The 17,261-nt window shown below is 40.7% G+C and overlaps 1 protein-coding gene across 1 annotated transcript; it reads left to right on the plus strand.

Annotated features, from left to right (window-relative positions):
* Nucleotides 1-399: 399 nt before the first annotated feature.
* On the plus strand, nt 400-16,626 carry DNAJA2 (DnaJ heat shock protein family (Hsp40) member A2). The gene is made up of 9 exons (XM_036088260.2): nt 400-587; nt 2,038-2,097; nt 2,396-2,619; nt 5,164-5,244; nt 5,496-5,629; nt 7,675-7,871; nt 14,228-14,372; nt 14,548-14,675; nt 15,404-16,626. Exons 1-9 carry the CDS (start codon nt 510-512, stop codon nt 15,593-15,595), a joined length of 1,239 nt encoding a protein of 412 aa, XP_035944153.2. The 5' UTR covers nt 400-509; the 3' UTR covers nt 15,596-16,626.
* The last annotated feature ends 635 nt before the right edge of the window (nt 16,627-17,261 follow it).

Raw genomic sequence — 17,261 nt, forward strand, 5'->3', positions numbered from 1 at the left:
TTTCATCTTAAACCCCGAGGGAACCAGACGCAGAGGGTCCACCTGCGGCATCTCGGATTCGGAGGACGACCTCTGCGGGGCTTCCCGCGGGGGCCCGGCCTGGTTTTCTCGCCCGCCGGACTCGAAGCTGACCGAGGGGGTGGCCTCTTCATCCCCTCAGCACCCTCCATAAACGCCTTTCGCAGAGAGCCGAATTCTTGGAAAGCGCGGGTCACAGTTCTCTCAGTTTCTACGCTAGACCCCCGCCCCGGCGACTGGACCCTGAGGAGAAGGGAGCCTTCCGCCGGGTCCTTCACCACCACGACCCCCAACGGCCGGGGCCGAGGGTTCAGGGGCGGACACCGCGCAGCGACGTCACGGCGCGCCGTGCGCCGGGTCAAAGTTCAGCCCCGCCCCTCTTCCCCCTCGCTGTCTTCCTTGGCCTGCGCTGCCGCCGACGCCGCTGTGGGCCTGACTTCGCTCCGTCCGCTCCGTCGCCTTCTTCCCTAAGCGCTGCCCGGCCGGCCGCCATGGCAAACGTGGCCGACACCAAGCTATACGACATCCTGGGCGTCCCGCCCGGCGCCAGCGAGAACGAGCTGAAGAAGGTAGTTGGGAGCGGGACGGCCGGGCAGGGTGTGAGGGGCGCGGGCCTGCTTGGCTGAGGCGGCCAGGCCGCGCTACGGGGCTGCCCACGAGCCGGCGCCGGACGTGGCGGGCTCAGGCTGGGGGGCGGCGGCGGCAGCGAGACCGGCCTCGGCTGACCTTGGGCCGTCGGCCCCGCCTGCCCGCAAATGCAGCAAATAAAACCCGCCTCTGCGCAAACACGACGAGAACGCTTCCTTCCTCCCTCCCCCGGCGGGCGCCGGAGGCCGGGCGCTCCCGGGAGGCTGCAGCCTGCGCGGCCCTCCCCGCGCGGAGGTCATCACCCTGGAAAAACAGGTTGGACAGAGGCGCGCAGCGCATCCCGGCCTCGGGGGAGAAGTTGTCCACGCCGCGGTCGTCGGCTTCGGAGCCGAGTCCGGGCTGGGTCTAGGGCCTGGCGGGAGGGTTGAGGCCGCCCCCGCCGGCGCCTCCGGGCGGTTGGGGATGTTTCCTGGGTGCCGCAGCCGCAGGAGCACCTCCCACTCTTCCTCCTTCGCCCACCGCCCCGTGGGTCTCTGTTTGGGTGTATTGTTCTGTGGGCAGGTAACCTAGATGTTTCTGCACTCGGTTCAGGAATAAGTCGTGGGTACCAGCCAAACACCTGAGTGTACACTAAAAATAAATATAAGGCCTTATTGCTGTCTGCAGTGCTGCGAATCTTTGATCTCAGGATTTCAGAGCACTTGCGGCATTTCACTGAGCCCTACTCGGTCTTCACCGAGCTTAGAGTATCCAGATTTGTAAACTGAGAAAAAATGAGACTGCTCCTTAGGCATCGGGACGGGTAGAGTTGAGAGTAAAATGGACTTCCTGTTACCTTACCGGAAATGCTAGTCTGTATTATATAATTCATGTGTCTGTGAATAAAGACTTAAGTGCAGTATATTCTAGCCACCTAAATGTATGCAACTTTAGGAAGACTGAAGTTACTCCAGTTAATTAATACCCTGATTAATCCGCCATATGAAAAAATAAAAGGAGCTTCTCTTGATGTTTCAATTAGAGGGAAGGCAGGAGCCATCCTGAGCAGAGGTTCTTACCTTAGCTTAATTTTTAGTTAAAATATTTCGCAGTTTTAACAAACTTAACAATCATGTCTTTAGCGTTCATTAGAGTTTTCTTGGTCTGGTTACAGGCCATCAAAGACATTTGACAATAGTGAAAATATGAAATTTTTCGATATTTTGTTTTTGGTTAGTGAGTAAACAGTATTGAGGTGGATAAATTAGTAAACAATACTGAGATATTTTCTCAGCTTACGAATCCAGTTTGTCAGTCTCAATGAATAAAAGATGTTTTTGGAAGGTTTGATTTTAAAACATTGCTTCTCAGAAAAATGGATATTTAGTACTCAAATCTTTAAATCAGATTTTGTATGTAACCTTTTTTTTTTAATTTTCTTTTTTATTGAAGGCATACAGAAAGTTAGCCAAGGAATACCATCCTGATAAGAATCCAAATGCTGGTGACAAAGTAAGTTATTTGAGACTTTGCCCCATGAGGTTTGTTTTAAATTGCCCTGCTTGAAAAAAGTCAAGAAAAGTCCCATCTCTTACCATAGAGCCAAATTTTTACATGAAGAGTATTTTGGTTTTGTAATGGGAATGCTAACATTCCAGGCAGTGGTAGGTGGGAGATAGGACCAGAATCAAACCAAAGGTAATTTATAGCTTTTGTTAGAATAATTGGATTCCAGATTCCTGTAGCCTTTGCCCTACCCCTCTATTTGAAAATCCAGTTGTTTTCCTTGTTACTTTTTTTTCTTTTATAGTTCAAAGAAATCAGTTTTGCATATGAAGTACTGTCAAATCCTGAGAAGCGTGAATTATATGACAGATATGGAGAACAAGGTCTTCGGGAAGGTAGCGGTGGAGGTGGTGGCATGGATGATATTTTCTCTCACATTTTTGGTGGGGGATTGTTCGGCTTCATGGGCAATCAGAGTAGAAGTCGAAATGGCAGAAGAAGAGGAGAAGACATGATGCATCCACTTAAGTGAATATCTTTTTTTCTTTTTTAAAAAAATATTAAGTACTATTTTTTCAAATAGTAATGCTTAGTAAAGATAAAGGTATCAAAAACGTCCTATTGTCAGAAAAAAAATCTTCCATCTCCTTACTATCCTCATTGGGTGACTAAATTAAATTTGATAACCTGGGTGTTTGTATTTTGCTATAGATCTTAAAGGATGGTTGATATTCTACAGAGGAGGCAGATGGTTTTGTTATATTGGTCTGAAGCCGCTTGTTACTACGTGATTTAAAATTTCAATTATGAAGATTATTTTCTTTTTAAGTATTTAAATTTTCCAAGTTACTTTTTATTTAAAAACTTAACACAGTGAGTGACTCTGACTAGTTTGTTTACATGTTACAGTCACTCATTACTTGATCTTCCATGTGAACTCTCCTAAATTGGTTTCCGTGGAGCTTGCTGGCTTCTAGCCTGACATTAACCTGCCAACATATGAATGGTGTCTGACCTTGGTCTTAGACTGTGAGCCCATGAGCCCTCTACAGTATGAAAATAGCTATTTTACTTTGCAAAGTTTGTGAGGTCTTTTATCCTCTTTTCATGAACCAATAATGGTTTTACTAGCAAATGCCATAGACTTTCAAGTGTTTATTTAAGATATTTCATATTACCTAATTTATATGTTTGAGTAGATTAGAGGAAGTGTAAACTTCTACATTGTTTGGATCTCATTCTTAAATTTGTATTTTAAAAGACTTTATCCTCAGAAATTATCATTTGGATATTATTCCAAGAGTAATAGTTGTACAGTGTGATTAGTTTTTTTTTCTTTGATACAAAAGTAATTTAAGAAGTAAATAAGATCAAGAAAGTACTTGCTGTGTCTTAAAAAATTAATATATACTTTAAAATTTTTTTCATCGTATACCGCAAATGCTATTTTCTTTTAACATTATTTAAAATTTACCTATTAGAAGATTTCATTTTGGGTGTCTATAATATTCAATTCCATGATTTATTCAAGCATTCACCTTTTCTAGAGGATGTTGCCAATTTTTTTCTGTAGTAAATAGCTGCTTTGAGTATCTTTATATACAGCTTTGTCTTTTCTTGGCAGAAATTCTCAGGCAGGCATCAGTGTTTTGAGCCTGATAAATACAACTAAATTGCCTTGTAAAGGATTGTGCCAGTTTAGCACCATTGGTGGAGAGTGCCAGCTTGGCCAGACCATTACCCACATTTTTCCTTCATTGGCCATGTTTGTTGAAGTGTGTGTTTTTCTGGCCTCTTAGGTAGTGGTTTTGCATACTAAGTGTAATTTAATATGTAAGGAGGAAAAGATCTACCTCTTCGTTTTATGTAGATGATTTGGTTAAAGATTGTTATGAGTATAAAAGACAGATGCAGCCAGTTGCTTTTGTCTGATTAAGCTGTAGCTATGTTATTATTTGAAAGTGTTGGTAATGTTTTGTCCATCAGTGTTTTATTCTTATACTGCCTAGAACGTATAAATTTAAGCTTGAAATAATGATTTGGGGAAAGTTTGAATGCCACAATATAAATAGTATAGGTGCTTTGCAAAATACTTTTAACAGTTGTTCCTCTATTTTAAAGTAAATCTTCACTGCTAAAGGAGTTTTAAAAACACAGAAGGGTAAAACCACATTAAAAGCATTGCTTTCAGATCCTAAAAGAATAGTATTTTTGAGACTTGATATACATAGATTTTTTTGAGGTTAGTTTGAAAATGAATGGTCCTGTAATTCAAATATGCTATATAAAAGCGAATTGGGTTTTATCAGTTACGCATTTTTAATAGGCTTTTAAACTCTCTTTTTTTTTTTTTTTTTTTTTTTTGATGATAGACCCCTTTGGAAATTTGGTAAAAGTTCAAATATATAATTTTGATTATAAGTCTGTGGGTCCTTAAGACCTCTTAAGCTTCTAGGCTCCCTGTTGAAAACCTTTCCCTCCTCTCTGTCACACTGCTGATAAGGTTACTTTTGTTTTGTTTTTGAGACATACTCTATCTAAGTTGCATATAACTCCCATAAGTTATAATATAACTTTGTCACTTTTCTAAAAATTGTCCTTGGGGGGAGCAAAGCCTTTAGTAGAGCATGGACTCTGGAACCAAGCTGCCTATGTGATTAAGTAAGGCAAGTTAACCCGTCTGTTCAGTTTTGTCTTGTAAAATGAGGATAATAATTGTACCTCATTCAGAGGGTTGGATTAGATGGAGGGCCTCCTGCCTGAGGCCAGAAGAAGGTTGTGATGCTTGAGTTTGTTCAGTTATCAGCTCTGTCAGAAAATGTAGCATAACAAATTGTTAGCCTGATCCTGTAGGTTGTGGCTTTGAGCACCATGGATACTGTCCATAATCATAAAAGTCTTCTGCTTATTTGAGCCACAAAATAAAACTTCGATCGGTTGACTTAATTAATGTAAGATGATTTTGAATTCTTTAAAAGGTTATAGTGGAATTTGCTGTATCAGCGGTCATTTATATCTTGTATTTAGGAGAACTTGGCAAAATTTGATTGGACCTAATTCTTTTCTCCCCAGAGTGTCTTTAGAAGATCTGTATAATGGCAAGACAACCAAACTACAACTTAGCAAGAATGTACTCTGTAGTGCATGCAGTGGGTAAGTGTGTGTTCAGGTTTATGAAATAAATTTCCATCTGTTCTTTCAGTGGCACTTTTAGTCTATACCAGGTAAAAATTGTTCATGATTTAAACTACCCAACACAGAACATTTTCTGATACATTTGAAAGTCAGTTTAAATAGTAGTCATTGGGGGTTGAAGATGAAGGTAAAAAGCACATTTCCTGTTTGTCATGGCCAATGGAATGGTCCGTGGGCAAAAATCTAATTTATGTATTTGCTTGCTTTAGCCAAGGTGGAAAGTCTGGAGCTGTTCAGAAGTGTAGTGCTTGTCGGGGTCGAGGTGTACGCATCATGATCAGACAGCTGGCTCCAGGAATGGTACAACAGATGCAGTCTGTGTGTTCTGACTGTAATGGAGAAGGTATGCATGCCAATACTTCTCTGCTTTTATGTTGAAATGGATTAGAAATGCAGGAATTGGAGAGGCTTACAATTTTTCTTTTTTAATATGTGTTTGTATTCATCTTATTAAAGAAAAGATACAGAGTTCTAAACGAAGAATGTGAAAATAATTATTCTATTATGCATAGGCCCAGTGAACACAGACAGTAAATTTGTATTATGTTCAATGAAATGTTAGTCTTTAGTTCCGAAAGGATGGGCAAAGTCCTTTGTCCCTTTATATTATTAAAGGTTATATTTGATAAAGAGGGAGACAGCAAATTGTTTAGTTATTCTGATAAGTGGAAGATTTTACTGTAAGCTTTAGCTAGCTTTTAAGGATAGGTAAGGGGAATTGAAGCTTCTCACAGAAGTAAATACTTTAGGTTTTGAATGACTTTGAAATACTTAGGCTCAGAGTGATTTCTGAAACTACTACTCACCTCTGTCCTTGTAACGCTTTTTAAAGCCATAGACAATATATAACCAAATGGGCATGACTGACTTCCAGGTAAACATTTCTTATAAAAACAAGGGCATACCCAATTTGGCCTGGGGTTTTAGTTTACCAGACCTTGTTCTAGAGCAGTGCCATCTAGTAAAATTTTCCTACAATGATGGAGATGTTCTATATATGCAATGTTGAGTATGGTCACCACTGGCCATCTGTGACTATTCAGTACATGAAATGTAGCTAGTGTGACTGAGGAACTGAATTTTTAATTTTAATTAATTTAAACTTTAAATAGTCACAGATGGCTGGTGGCTACCATATTGGATAGCACAGTTCCAGACCATCTTTTTCCAAATTACTCCAGGAAGCGGTGAAATAATGGAGAAACTGCATATTATATTCCCCTCCTGGAAAGTCTTAGTGCACCTTACCTTATTAAAGCCTCCTAACAGTTCCTGCTATCAAGAAACCAAAGTTTACTGAAATCTTTACCCATGTGCCATTCCATTATGAGAAACTGGTGTTTTGCAGAACATACTTTTTGAAAGCAGTGTTCTAGAAATAGTCCCTGAAGTCATTAATTATACATGTTACCTAAGCATTAAAGTGTGCCAATAATCAGCCAGTAGAAATCAATGCTATTTTTTCACATGTAGAACTTCAGTTTTACTTTATTATACCACTAATTAAATGTTTCAGAAGAACACATAGAAAAGAAGCTGTGTTGTCCTAAACGTGGTATGGGGGTACTCAGTGTCAGCTAAAATTTAGCCATTTCTTAATTGGTTTTGGAAATTTCTCAGTGATAGCGTACCTAAATAAAAGGAAGATCCGTAATAGGACATCTGAGCAGGGGTTAGTCTAGGAAATAAATAAAATCACCTACCAACTATACAATGTAATAATGAGCCATAAAAGATATTTAAGTTTTTATTTGGGTTGTCTCTGTCAGCAGAGTTAAACTTACTTGAAACCAAGCCTGAAAACAAAAAAGGAAGTAGCACTTGTAGAAGCTTCAGCATCTGACCACCCATTTTTTTTCCTTGAACCGTAGGCTTTGTTTTAACTTTAGGAAATAGAGTCAGGAGCCAAGACAGTATTGTTTAAGATACATTACATTTCTCATACGTTTCTTTGAAATAGAGGGAACCAGGTAGCTGTGTCCTTCAGGTAACCTGTAGTAAGATGTGAGTTTCTGTTATTAAGAATGATAATTTAAACAAAACTTTAGGGGCACCTGGGTGGCTCAGATTGTTAAGCGTCTGCCTTCGGCTCAGGTCATGATCCCAGGGTCCTGGAATTGAGCCCCACGTTGGGCTCCTGGCTCGGCGGGGAGCCTGCTTCTCCCTCTCCCTCTGCCTCTCCCTCTGCGTGCTCTCTCTCTCTCTCTCTGTCTCATATGAATAAATGTAATCTTTAAAAAAATATATAAAATAAACAAAAATAAATAAAACTTTAGATAGCAATTAAATGCAGAACATTTATTTAATGAATAAAAACATTATTAAGACGTATCTTAAGAGTGTAATGTAGTACTCTTGCTGGAAGTTTTAATGTTACTCTCTTTCTAGGAGAGGTAATTAATGAAAAGGACCGCTGTAAAAAATGTGAGGGGAAGAAGGTGATTAAAGAAGTCAAGATTCTTGAAGTCCACGTAGACAAAGGCATGAAACATGGACAGAGAATTACATTCACTGGGGAAGCAGATCAGGCCCCAGGAGTGGAACCAGGAGACATTGTTCTTTTGCTACAAGAGAAGGAACATGAGGTAATTTCCTTTTTGTTTGTTTGTTTGATTTTTGTTTTATTCAGAAATGGGCCTTGTGGTCAAGATACAGGTTTAGATCTTTTTGGGTTCTTTGGAACAACATTGAACATAAATGAAGTTAAGTGGTTGGGCTGAGTTTATAAGAACTGACTTGCTTAGTAGACCAAAGCAGGTGCTTTCAGAAGCACTGAAAAGGAGTCAGTTTTGGTTCCAGCTCAGCCATTGATTAGCACTATAATCTTAAGTAATCCTGTTGTGGTTATACCCCAGTTTCCTTGTATGAAAATAAGGGCATTGGGGCGCTTGGGGGGCTCAGTCGTTAAGCGTCTGCCTTCGGCTCAGGTCATGATCCCAGGGTCCTGGGATCGAGCCCCGCATCGGGCTCCCTGCTCTGCGGGAAGGCTGCTTCTCCCTCTCCCACTCCCCCTGCTTGTGTTCCCTCTCTCACTGTCTCTCTCTCTCTAATAAATAAAATCTTAAAAAAAAAAAAAAGGGCATTGGACCAGATTATCTAAGGCAGCTTATTTTTCATTGTGAAACTCCTTTGATAGGGGGTGAGTGGTAGATAGGGCTTCAATCTTCAGTGCTGCTCTCTAGATTAGTTTTTACATATTGGGTTAACCATGTGAGCTTTTTTTTTTTTCTTTTTTTAATTTTTTTTAAGATTTTATTTATTTGCGAGAGAGAGAATGAGAGACAGAGAGCATGAGAGGGAGGAGGGTCAGAGGGAGAAGCAGACTCCCTGCTGAGCAGGGAGCCCGATGTGGGTGGGACTCGATCCCGGGACTCCAGGATAATGACCTGAGCCGAAGGCAGTCGCTTAACAAACTAAGCCACCCGGGCGCCCACCATGTGAGCTTTTCTTAAAAGGTTCTGCAGTTTAAGAAAAATTATTTTGGCGGCAACTGGGTGACTCAGTTGGTTAAGCATCTGCCTTCCGCTCAGGTCATGATCTTGGGGTCCTGGGATCGAGCCCAAATCAGCCTTCCTGCTCAGTTGAGAGTCTGCTTCTCCCTCTCCCTCTGCCCCTCCCCCCACCCCTGCTTGTGCTTGAATATGCATGCTCTCTCAAATAAATGAAATCTTAAAAATAATTACTATTATTATTATTTTGGATATATATTGTATGTTATGTACAAGGCATAATTAACTGGTCCAACGATCTGGTCTAGCGTATATTATTTTGATTATACCATTGCATGTGTATTTTTTTTTTTTAAGATTTTATTTATTTATTTGACCGAGCGGGAGAGCACAAGCAGGGGGAGCAACAAAGGGAGAGGGAGAAGCAGGTTCCCTGCTGAGCAGGGAGCCTGATGCAGGGCTCGATCCCAGGACCCTGGGATCGTGACCTGAGCTGAAGGCAGACAGTTTACCGAATGAGCCACCCAGGTGCCCCCGCATGTGTATTTTTTAATGTGCTATAGAGTATACTGGGGGCCTTTATTCTTGAAGACTGTATCTGGAGCTATTCAGGAAACCTCTTTAGTAATCACCCAGATTCTGATTTTTGACAGGGTTCTGGCATTATACTTGACCACATTGACTTGAGTTTCTCTGAAGGTCCTTATATCACAAGTCAACCACCTTTTTAGTTTGTACTGAAATTTTCTCTCTTTTGGTGGTGATTTCTACAAGTAAGGTAAATTTTAAAAATCACTTAAAGAATCTAATAGAGAGTAAAGCCATATTGAGATGTAGATTCTGGGAATTAGATTGGTTAGATTAATTCTCTAACTAGATTGTGGCTTGCTCTCCTATACTAACCTTTCTCAGGATAAATTTCTTACCTCAGCAAAGCTATAAATTACTATATATATATCTAGGCCCTTTGTGGATATTGCCAAACGTACAAATAGCAAGGGCTTCCTGCTTGCTAAAAAATGGTAATTCCTAGAATTCTGCTTTAGGGTCTTGTAGGTTGAAATATTTGTAACCCTGTAGTTGTTTTCCCCCAAAGATTTATTTATTTATTTGAGAAAGACAGAGTTGGGGGGAGGGGCAGAGGGAGAGCAAATCTCAAGCAGACTCCACACTCAGTGCAGAGCCCAACATGGGGCTTGATCTCACAACCCTGAGATCAGGACCTGAGCCGAAAGCAAGAGTCTGGACGCTCAACTGACTGAGCCACCCAGGAGCCCCAAAAAGAGCTGTAACTCTTTTAAAAGATTCTCTGTTAACTGGCATTGTAGTCATTTCTTCATTTGTTCAATCATGCCTTTCATGCACAACACCATATAACAAGGCAGAAAGGCAGAGAGATAGCTAGGTAATTGAGATGTTTATAATATGCTTGGGTATAAACTGTATTGTAAGACGGTACAGACAACATGTGGGTATTTTCATTGATCTATCATTGGAATAGTTTGAGGACAGTTACCAAATGGTGTGTGGCATGCAGCAGCAGGAGGGTAATGGAGAAGTTAAGAAGTAATGTTTATTTGGAGGAGAGTTTTTGGTATGTCAGACTGGTGGTGAAACCTTTTTTTAATCCTACATTCAGTCTTTAGTGTTGCTACATAATTGAGTTAGGATTTTTAAAATACAGATTACTGAATTTGGAGACAAGGATTTAAGTTCTGACTCCCCATTTAGTACTAGCTTTGGGCTCCATGGGCTTGGCTTTGCTTTCTAAATACAAAGTAGTCCTCCCTCAAGGATAATGTAGAATCAGATGAGATCTGATTCTCAGAATAAACTGCTTTTCTTTCTTGGGGCTGTGGGGAGGCGTTTGGAAGAAGGTCACCTCTTAAAATTGTTGGAAGTGGTGGAATTGCATGGAATTTCCAACAGACAGCAGATGTAACTGTCTAAAGTAGAAAATAGGAGATGTTAGAGGTTAGAGTGGAAGTTCAGCTGGTGAGAGGTCAAAGGATGTTACTTCATGGTTTTACTATGACCAGTAAAGTAAATTGGAGCCCGAGATTTAGGCTTTTGTTTAATTAATACCACTGAAAATATTAACCTTTCTTTTTTTTAAGGATTTATTTATTTCAGAGAGGGGAGGGAGGGCGAGAGAATCTCAAGCAGATTCCCTGGTGAGCACAGAGCCAGGATGTGGGCCGATGCCATGACTCTGGGATCATGACCTGACCTTAGCCAAATCGAAACCAAGAGTCGGACACTCAACCGACTGAGCCACCAAGGCACCCTGAAAATGTTAGCCTTCTAAGAAAATTTGGCTAGGGGCACCTGGGTGGCTCAGTCGTTAAGTGTCTGCCTTCGACTCAGGTCATGGTCCCAGGGTCCTGGGATCGAGCCCCGCATCGGGCTCCAGCCCCGCATCGGGCTCCCCGCTCTGCGGGAAGCCTGCTTCTCCCTCTCCCACTCCCCTTGCTTGTGTTCCCTCTCTCGCTGTGTCTCTCTCTGTCAAATAAATAAATAAAATCTTTAAAAAAAGAAAAAAAAAAAAAGAAAATTTGGCTAGTCTCAACTAGTTCATGAAAAAGCTTGTAGTTATTTTGTTTGGGGCTTTTTTTTTTTACTCCCAAAGTTTGTGCTGAAGGAATTGTCAGGCCATGAGATTAGGGTGGGTGCTATAGCTAAAACATATAAATCTCTCTTTTTTTTTAATATTTATTTATTTGACAGAGACACAGCGAGAAAGGGAACACAAGCAGGGGGAGTAGGAGAGGGAGAAGCAGGCTCCCCGTGGAGCAGGGAGCCTGATGTGAGACTTGATCCCAGGACCCTGGGATCATGACCTGAGCTGAAGGCAGGCGTTTATCGACTGAGCCACCCAGGCTCCCCACATAGAAATCTTCTGATCAAAAAACATTTCGATTTTGAGAGTGCTTTATATCATGTGTATTCATCTTTCAGTACAGGCATATGTCTGTTTTGGTGATAATGGCTACAATTGTGCATTTGCACAGGAAAGAACCACAGTATCTGGTGATGTTAGTCCCTTCTCTATGTTCTGTACTTTGTTTTCCAGAAATTATTGCCACTTTAAGTCTTTTACTGTCTGGTTCTTGGTAGTCCCTCCTCATTAACCTGATTTGTCAGAAATTCCCTGAATGTCCTTGTTTATTCTCTGTTCAAATTTTAGCATCAAATTTTCTAGCCAACTCACCCCTCCGCCAGTTCCCTGCCCCCCAAAACAACCCTGATATCATCTTCAGTTGGAATCACTTTAAGTTGAGCTCCCTTCCAAGAACATGGTGCCTCTTGTTCCCTACTTCTGATGTAGCTTTAACCAAAGGATATTTGGTTATAGATGGTTCCTGGAATAATAATACTATAAGATGTTCACAAACACTAGCATTTTACAGTTATGAAAATATTTAAACATTCTGTGTTAAAGAATCCTTACTGAATTTAATTTTTCCACCCACTGTGAGAAACACTTGAGTAAATGCACATAGGTAATATACATTCTGTGGTTCCCAACTTCAGCATACATTAGAATCACCTGGTATTAAAACTACAGATTGGGGCGCCTGGGTGGCTCAGTCGTTAAGCATCTGCCTTCAGCTCAGGTCATGATCCCAGGGTCCCGGGATCGAGCCCCGCATCGGGCTCCCTGCTCCGCCGGAAGCCTGCTTCTCCCTCTCCCATTCCCCCTGCTTGTGTTCCCTCTCTCGCTGTGTCTCTCTGTCAAATATAAAAAAAAAAAAAAAAAATCTTTAAAAAAACCCAAAAAACTACAGATTGCTGGGCCCCACCTCCATGGTTTCTGATGAGTAGGTATGGGCTGTGGCCCAAGAATGTGCATTCCTAACAAGTTTCCTGGTGCTGCTGAGGCTGCTGGTCCAGGACCACTGATCAAGATAATGGTTTGAGATTAACTTTCCTTCATGGGTAAATTTAGGAGGATAATTTGGGAAAAGAGGGTATCTTCCAGATTTTCACTTTTCCCTAACTAAACTGGCCAGGATTATTCTTTTTCTTTTCTTTTTTTCTTTTTTATTTAAATTCAGTTTAGTTAACTTACACTGTATTATTAGTTTCAGGGGTAGAATTCAGTGATTCATCAGTTGCTTTTTTTTTTTTTTTTAAGATTTTATTTATTTGACAGAGAGACACAGCGAGAGAGGGAACACAAGCAGGGGGAGTGGGAGAGGGAGAAGCAGGCTTCCCGCGGAGCAGGGAGCCCAATGCGGGGCTCGATCCCAGGACCCTGGGATCATGACCTGAGCCGAAGGCAGACACTTAACGACTGAGCCACCCATGCGCCCCTCATCAGTTGCATATAGCACCCAGTGCTCATTACATCAAGTGCTCTCCTTAATGCCCATCACCCATTATCCCATCTCCCCTCCAGCAATCTTCTTCCCTTTTGTTGAGTCTCTTACGGTTTGCCTCCCTCTCTATTTTTGTCTTATTTTTCCTTCCCTTCCCCTGTGTTCATCTGTTTTGTTCTTTGGAGGAGAGACTATTTTGTATTGAAAAAAATCTAGGTGACCTTTCATTGCAATTTTGTTTCATCTTAAATTTCAAAAGCTAAGTATAGATATTTGTAAATTCTAATAAGCAAAAATTATAAGTAAGGTATGTGTGAAATTGGATGTATTTTTCCTACACGTTGAAAGCTCAGAAATATACTTGATGTTTATTGAATAATCTTTGCATTACCTAAGCCATAGACTAATATTGTAATTAGTCACTGTTAGCACTGCTGTTTGATTTATATTCATCTAAGCAAATTTTGAATTTTAGGTGAGGTAATACTTACTTGTACATGTGTAAAGCATGATATTGAGCCCATTTAGTGGTTGAGCTTTTTATGTTGAACTTGGGCTCTCCCCTACCCCTGTTACAGTCATGTCTGGGGAGCACTTCGAAGATGAACCTCTTCTACAGAATCCTGCTGGACTGTCTACACCTTTTTTTGCTCAGAGGCAGGGTCAGGAAATGAGCCACAGTTGCAGAATATCTCTGGTTCTGTTTTTTGGAGCCTCAGCTATGCTTTATTAGAGCCAGTTTTCTCAATTCCAATGCTTTCCTTTCCTTTTTTTTTTTTTTTTAAGATTTTATTTAATAATTTGACAGCGTGCACCAGCAGGGGGAAGGGCAGAAGGAGAGGGAGAAGCAGACTCCCCACTGAGCAGGGAGCCCAATTCAGGACTTGATCCCAGGACCCTGGGATCAGGACCCGAGCTGAAGGCAGATGCTTAACCAACTGAGCCACCCAGGTGCCCCTCCAATGCTTTTCTGATAGATGTTTCTAGCATATTACATGAGAATAGCTAGGTTTCTTTATATAAATTTAGGGAATTAGGGATGACAACAGTTTGGCTTTTACAATGAATGGTAGAATTAAGGTTTTGAAATCATTTCAAGGAACACAGCACAACACGGTATGGCTTCATAATTTTTTTTTTTTTAATGTGTTTTGTGTGCTTTATTTGTAGGTGTTCCAGAGAGATGGGAATGACTTGCACATGACATATAAGATAGGACTTGTTGAAGCTCTATGTGGATTTCAGTTCACATTTAAGCACCTTGATGGACGTCAGATTGTGGTGAAATACCCCCCCGGAAAAGTAATTGAACCAGGTAAATCTTGATTTTTGTCTAATCCAGGATTCCATGTGGTTTTGTTTTTGTTGTTGGGTTTTTTTTTTTTCCAGTTTGTAATTTTTTTATAGTAGGTGACTCTCAAAAGAATTATTGAGCACCTTTCTTCTTGGGTAAAATTCTAATAATTTCCTTTTTACTTACTCAAATAAAGGATGTGTCCGTGTAGTTCGAGGGGAAGGAATGCCACAGTATCGTAATCCCTTTGAAAAAGGTGATCTCTACATAAAGTTTGATGTGCAGTTTCCTGAAAACAACTGGATCAACCCAGACAAGCTTTCTGTAAGTGTTCTCTCTAAATATAAGCAACAAATTAAAGTTTAACAGTGAGGTGTTTGTCACCTTTGATTTGTTTTTGGTGCTAAGATTTTTTAACATTTGAGTGATTGTTGGGCCGTCCTGGTGATTATTAAAAGCAAAGCTTGGTGTGCCTGGGTGGCTCAGTTGCTTAAGCATCCAACTGTATTTCAAGCCCCATGTCAGGCTCCTCACCGGATGTGGAACCTGCTTCAGGTTCTCTCTCTCCCTCTCCCCCCACCCACAATCTTTGTCTCTCTCTTAAAAAACAAAACAACAACAACAAAAACAAATCTTGCTGGTGTAAATGTTGATGGTGCCAAGCAGGGAATAGTAAAGAATTAAAGCAGACTGGATGTAAGTTGGTGGTGGAAGGATTGGGACTCCGTGGACACCAGATCCCTCACCTAAAGAGGCAGCCTTTCAGCTTAGCATTAGTCCTTCCATGCAGGAAGGCATGTCTTCTGTAAAATTTTCCAGCGTTTAAATGTTGGCAGATACCTCTGGTTTTTTGTTTTCTAAGCAGTAGTTGGGTTGTCAAAAGATGTCTGCATATTTGATCTGTGGGTCATTAGTTTGTGATCTCTGGCTTAAAGTGCACTAGATTTATCTATTTTAACTCTCAAAGAAGCATATACCTTGGATTGTATCCAAAGGGAAGTTGAAGATAGCTCACAAACTAACCTTTTTGTTTTGTTTTGATTTTCATAAAGGAGCTAGAAGATCTTCTGCCATCTAGACCAGAAGTTCCAAACATAATTGGAGACACAGAGGAGGTAGAGCTTCAAGAATTTGATAGCACTCGGGGCTCGGGAGGTGGTCAGAGGCGTGAAGCCTATAACGATAGCTCTGATGAAGAAAGCAGCAGCCATCATGGACCAGGAGTGCAATGTGCCCATCAGTAAACTCTGCAAACAAATTGCACAGGTGGATTTTCTTTCCACATTTGCCCGGTTTGCTTTCAGCGATCCAGCTGGAGTGTCTGGTCAATCCAGATGAACTGATGGACATCTGTTGGTCTATGTGTAACTTTTAAAATTGGTATAGTATCTACAGAGTGTATAATTTAAACTAACCACAAAGCTTTACATCTTCATTTTGACTGTTCTATAGCAGAATAAAGCACTTGAAAGGAAACAAGACTCCCTTTCACACATGGGTTATAAGTTTCAGTCCTGGTATCTGTGCTTGATTTTTATCAGTTTTGTGTAGATTTTATGTTTCATATTTTAAATCCAAATCCCACATTGTAAAGTTTGTGTACAATTTGTCCTGAAGCTTTGTGTTTGGCTGCACCTGCGTAAGCTGCTACAAATAGAATAAAGAATTTCATAGCCTGTATCTATCATTTAGATGCATGGAAAAATGGGCTTTGCACACAATGGGTTTGGAGCTGACTGGGAACAATGGAGAAAAAAATAACATTAGCTGTGGTTGTAAAGTCCTCCCCCCCTTTTTTTTTTTACCATCTTGTGAAAGGTTTCTGAAACTCGATAATAAAAAGCAGTTGGTATAAATTATTCTTTGTGTCACATTTTTAGAAGGAAGAACATACTTTGAACTGTAAAATGTATCCTTAAACTGGAGAATGTATCCTTCATTCTGGTTCTTAAGCAGCCCTTAAAAACCCATTGGCCTGAAGCCTATGCCTCAGGTACGTGCCCATTTTATAGTTTTAAAAGGCAAAAAGAAAGTTTGATATGTTGGTAGAAACAGGCTTTATTGGCTTCAATTGATGCTTTGTACAGTCAAGGACATCAGAGTTATGTAACTCGTAAGTTATGATCCTGAGCGTTGGGGCCAGGTTAATCTAGCCTCTGTATCTCCCCACCACCACCCCCTTTTAAAAATAAGGTAACAGCAAATCAATATTAGAACCATGTCTGCAAAGAACCTGTTAAAATGCTCTGTTTTCATTAAATGTTAAGTTAAAGATTCTCTGTCTCCATTAAGTTGAATATTTGAGATTGGGGGAAGCACTGATTACTAATGTTTTATAGAAAAGTAAGACTCAGGCTGGTATGAGAAAAATCAGGTAAAACTACTATGAAGAGCATGTTGTGTTGCTCTTCTTTCCATCTTCTATTACCTTCTTTTCGTTCCCAGAGTAGATCTTTTTAGAACACACTTTAATTTTAGGGAAAAGAGACATTAGTTGTACGTTTTACATCTGTAAAAGAACAAACAGGGAAAACTGAAAGCTAAAATTTAAAAATGTATTATGCCATCCCTGAGCCTAAACACAGTACTTGTAGTTTATTTCTAGGTCTACCAGAACCTGAGTGGGGGGCGGGAGGGGGGAGTGGGAAGTGTCCTGGCATTAATCAAGGCCTGTGAGGTTAAAATTATTGCCCTGTCCTCTCTACCTCCATTGTACAAAAAATACTTTACAACCAGCCTGGGCAAGGTTCAAGAGCATCGTAGTTTTGTATCCAAGGTTACTTCCCCATAATCACTTCAAGGGTAAGAAATGCAGTAGCAATATAAAGTTTGTAGCCTTTCCAATAAAGGTTTATAAAACATTAGAGTTGTTCAGTGTAGTCTTTGTTTTAATTCTACCCAGGTGTCCTG

This window comes from Halichoerus grypus, chromosome 15 (genome assembly GCF_964656455.1).
Source record: "Halichoerus grypus chromosome 15, mHalGry1.hap1.1, whole genome shotgun sequence".
In the NCBI taxonomy this organism is placed as follows: Eukaryota; Metazoa; Chordata; class Mammalia; order Carnivora; family Phocidae; genus Halichoerus; species Halichoerus grypus.

Coding starts and splice junctions, on each gene's coding strand:
- DNAJA2 (XM_036088260.2), top strand. CDS start 510: ATGGCAAACGTGGCCGACACCAAGCTATACGACATCCTGGGCGTCCCG. Junction 2,620..5,163: donor GACATGATGCATCCACTTAA/GTGAATATCTTT, acceptor TTTTCTCCCCAG/AGTGTCTTTAGAAGATCTGT. Junction 7,872..14,227: donor TACAAGAGAAGGAACATGAG/GTAATTTCCTTT, acceptor CTTTATTTGTAG/GTGTTCCAGAGAGATGGGAA.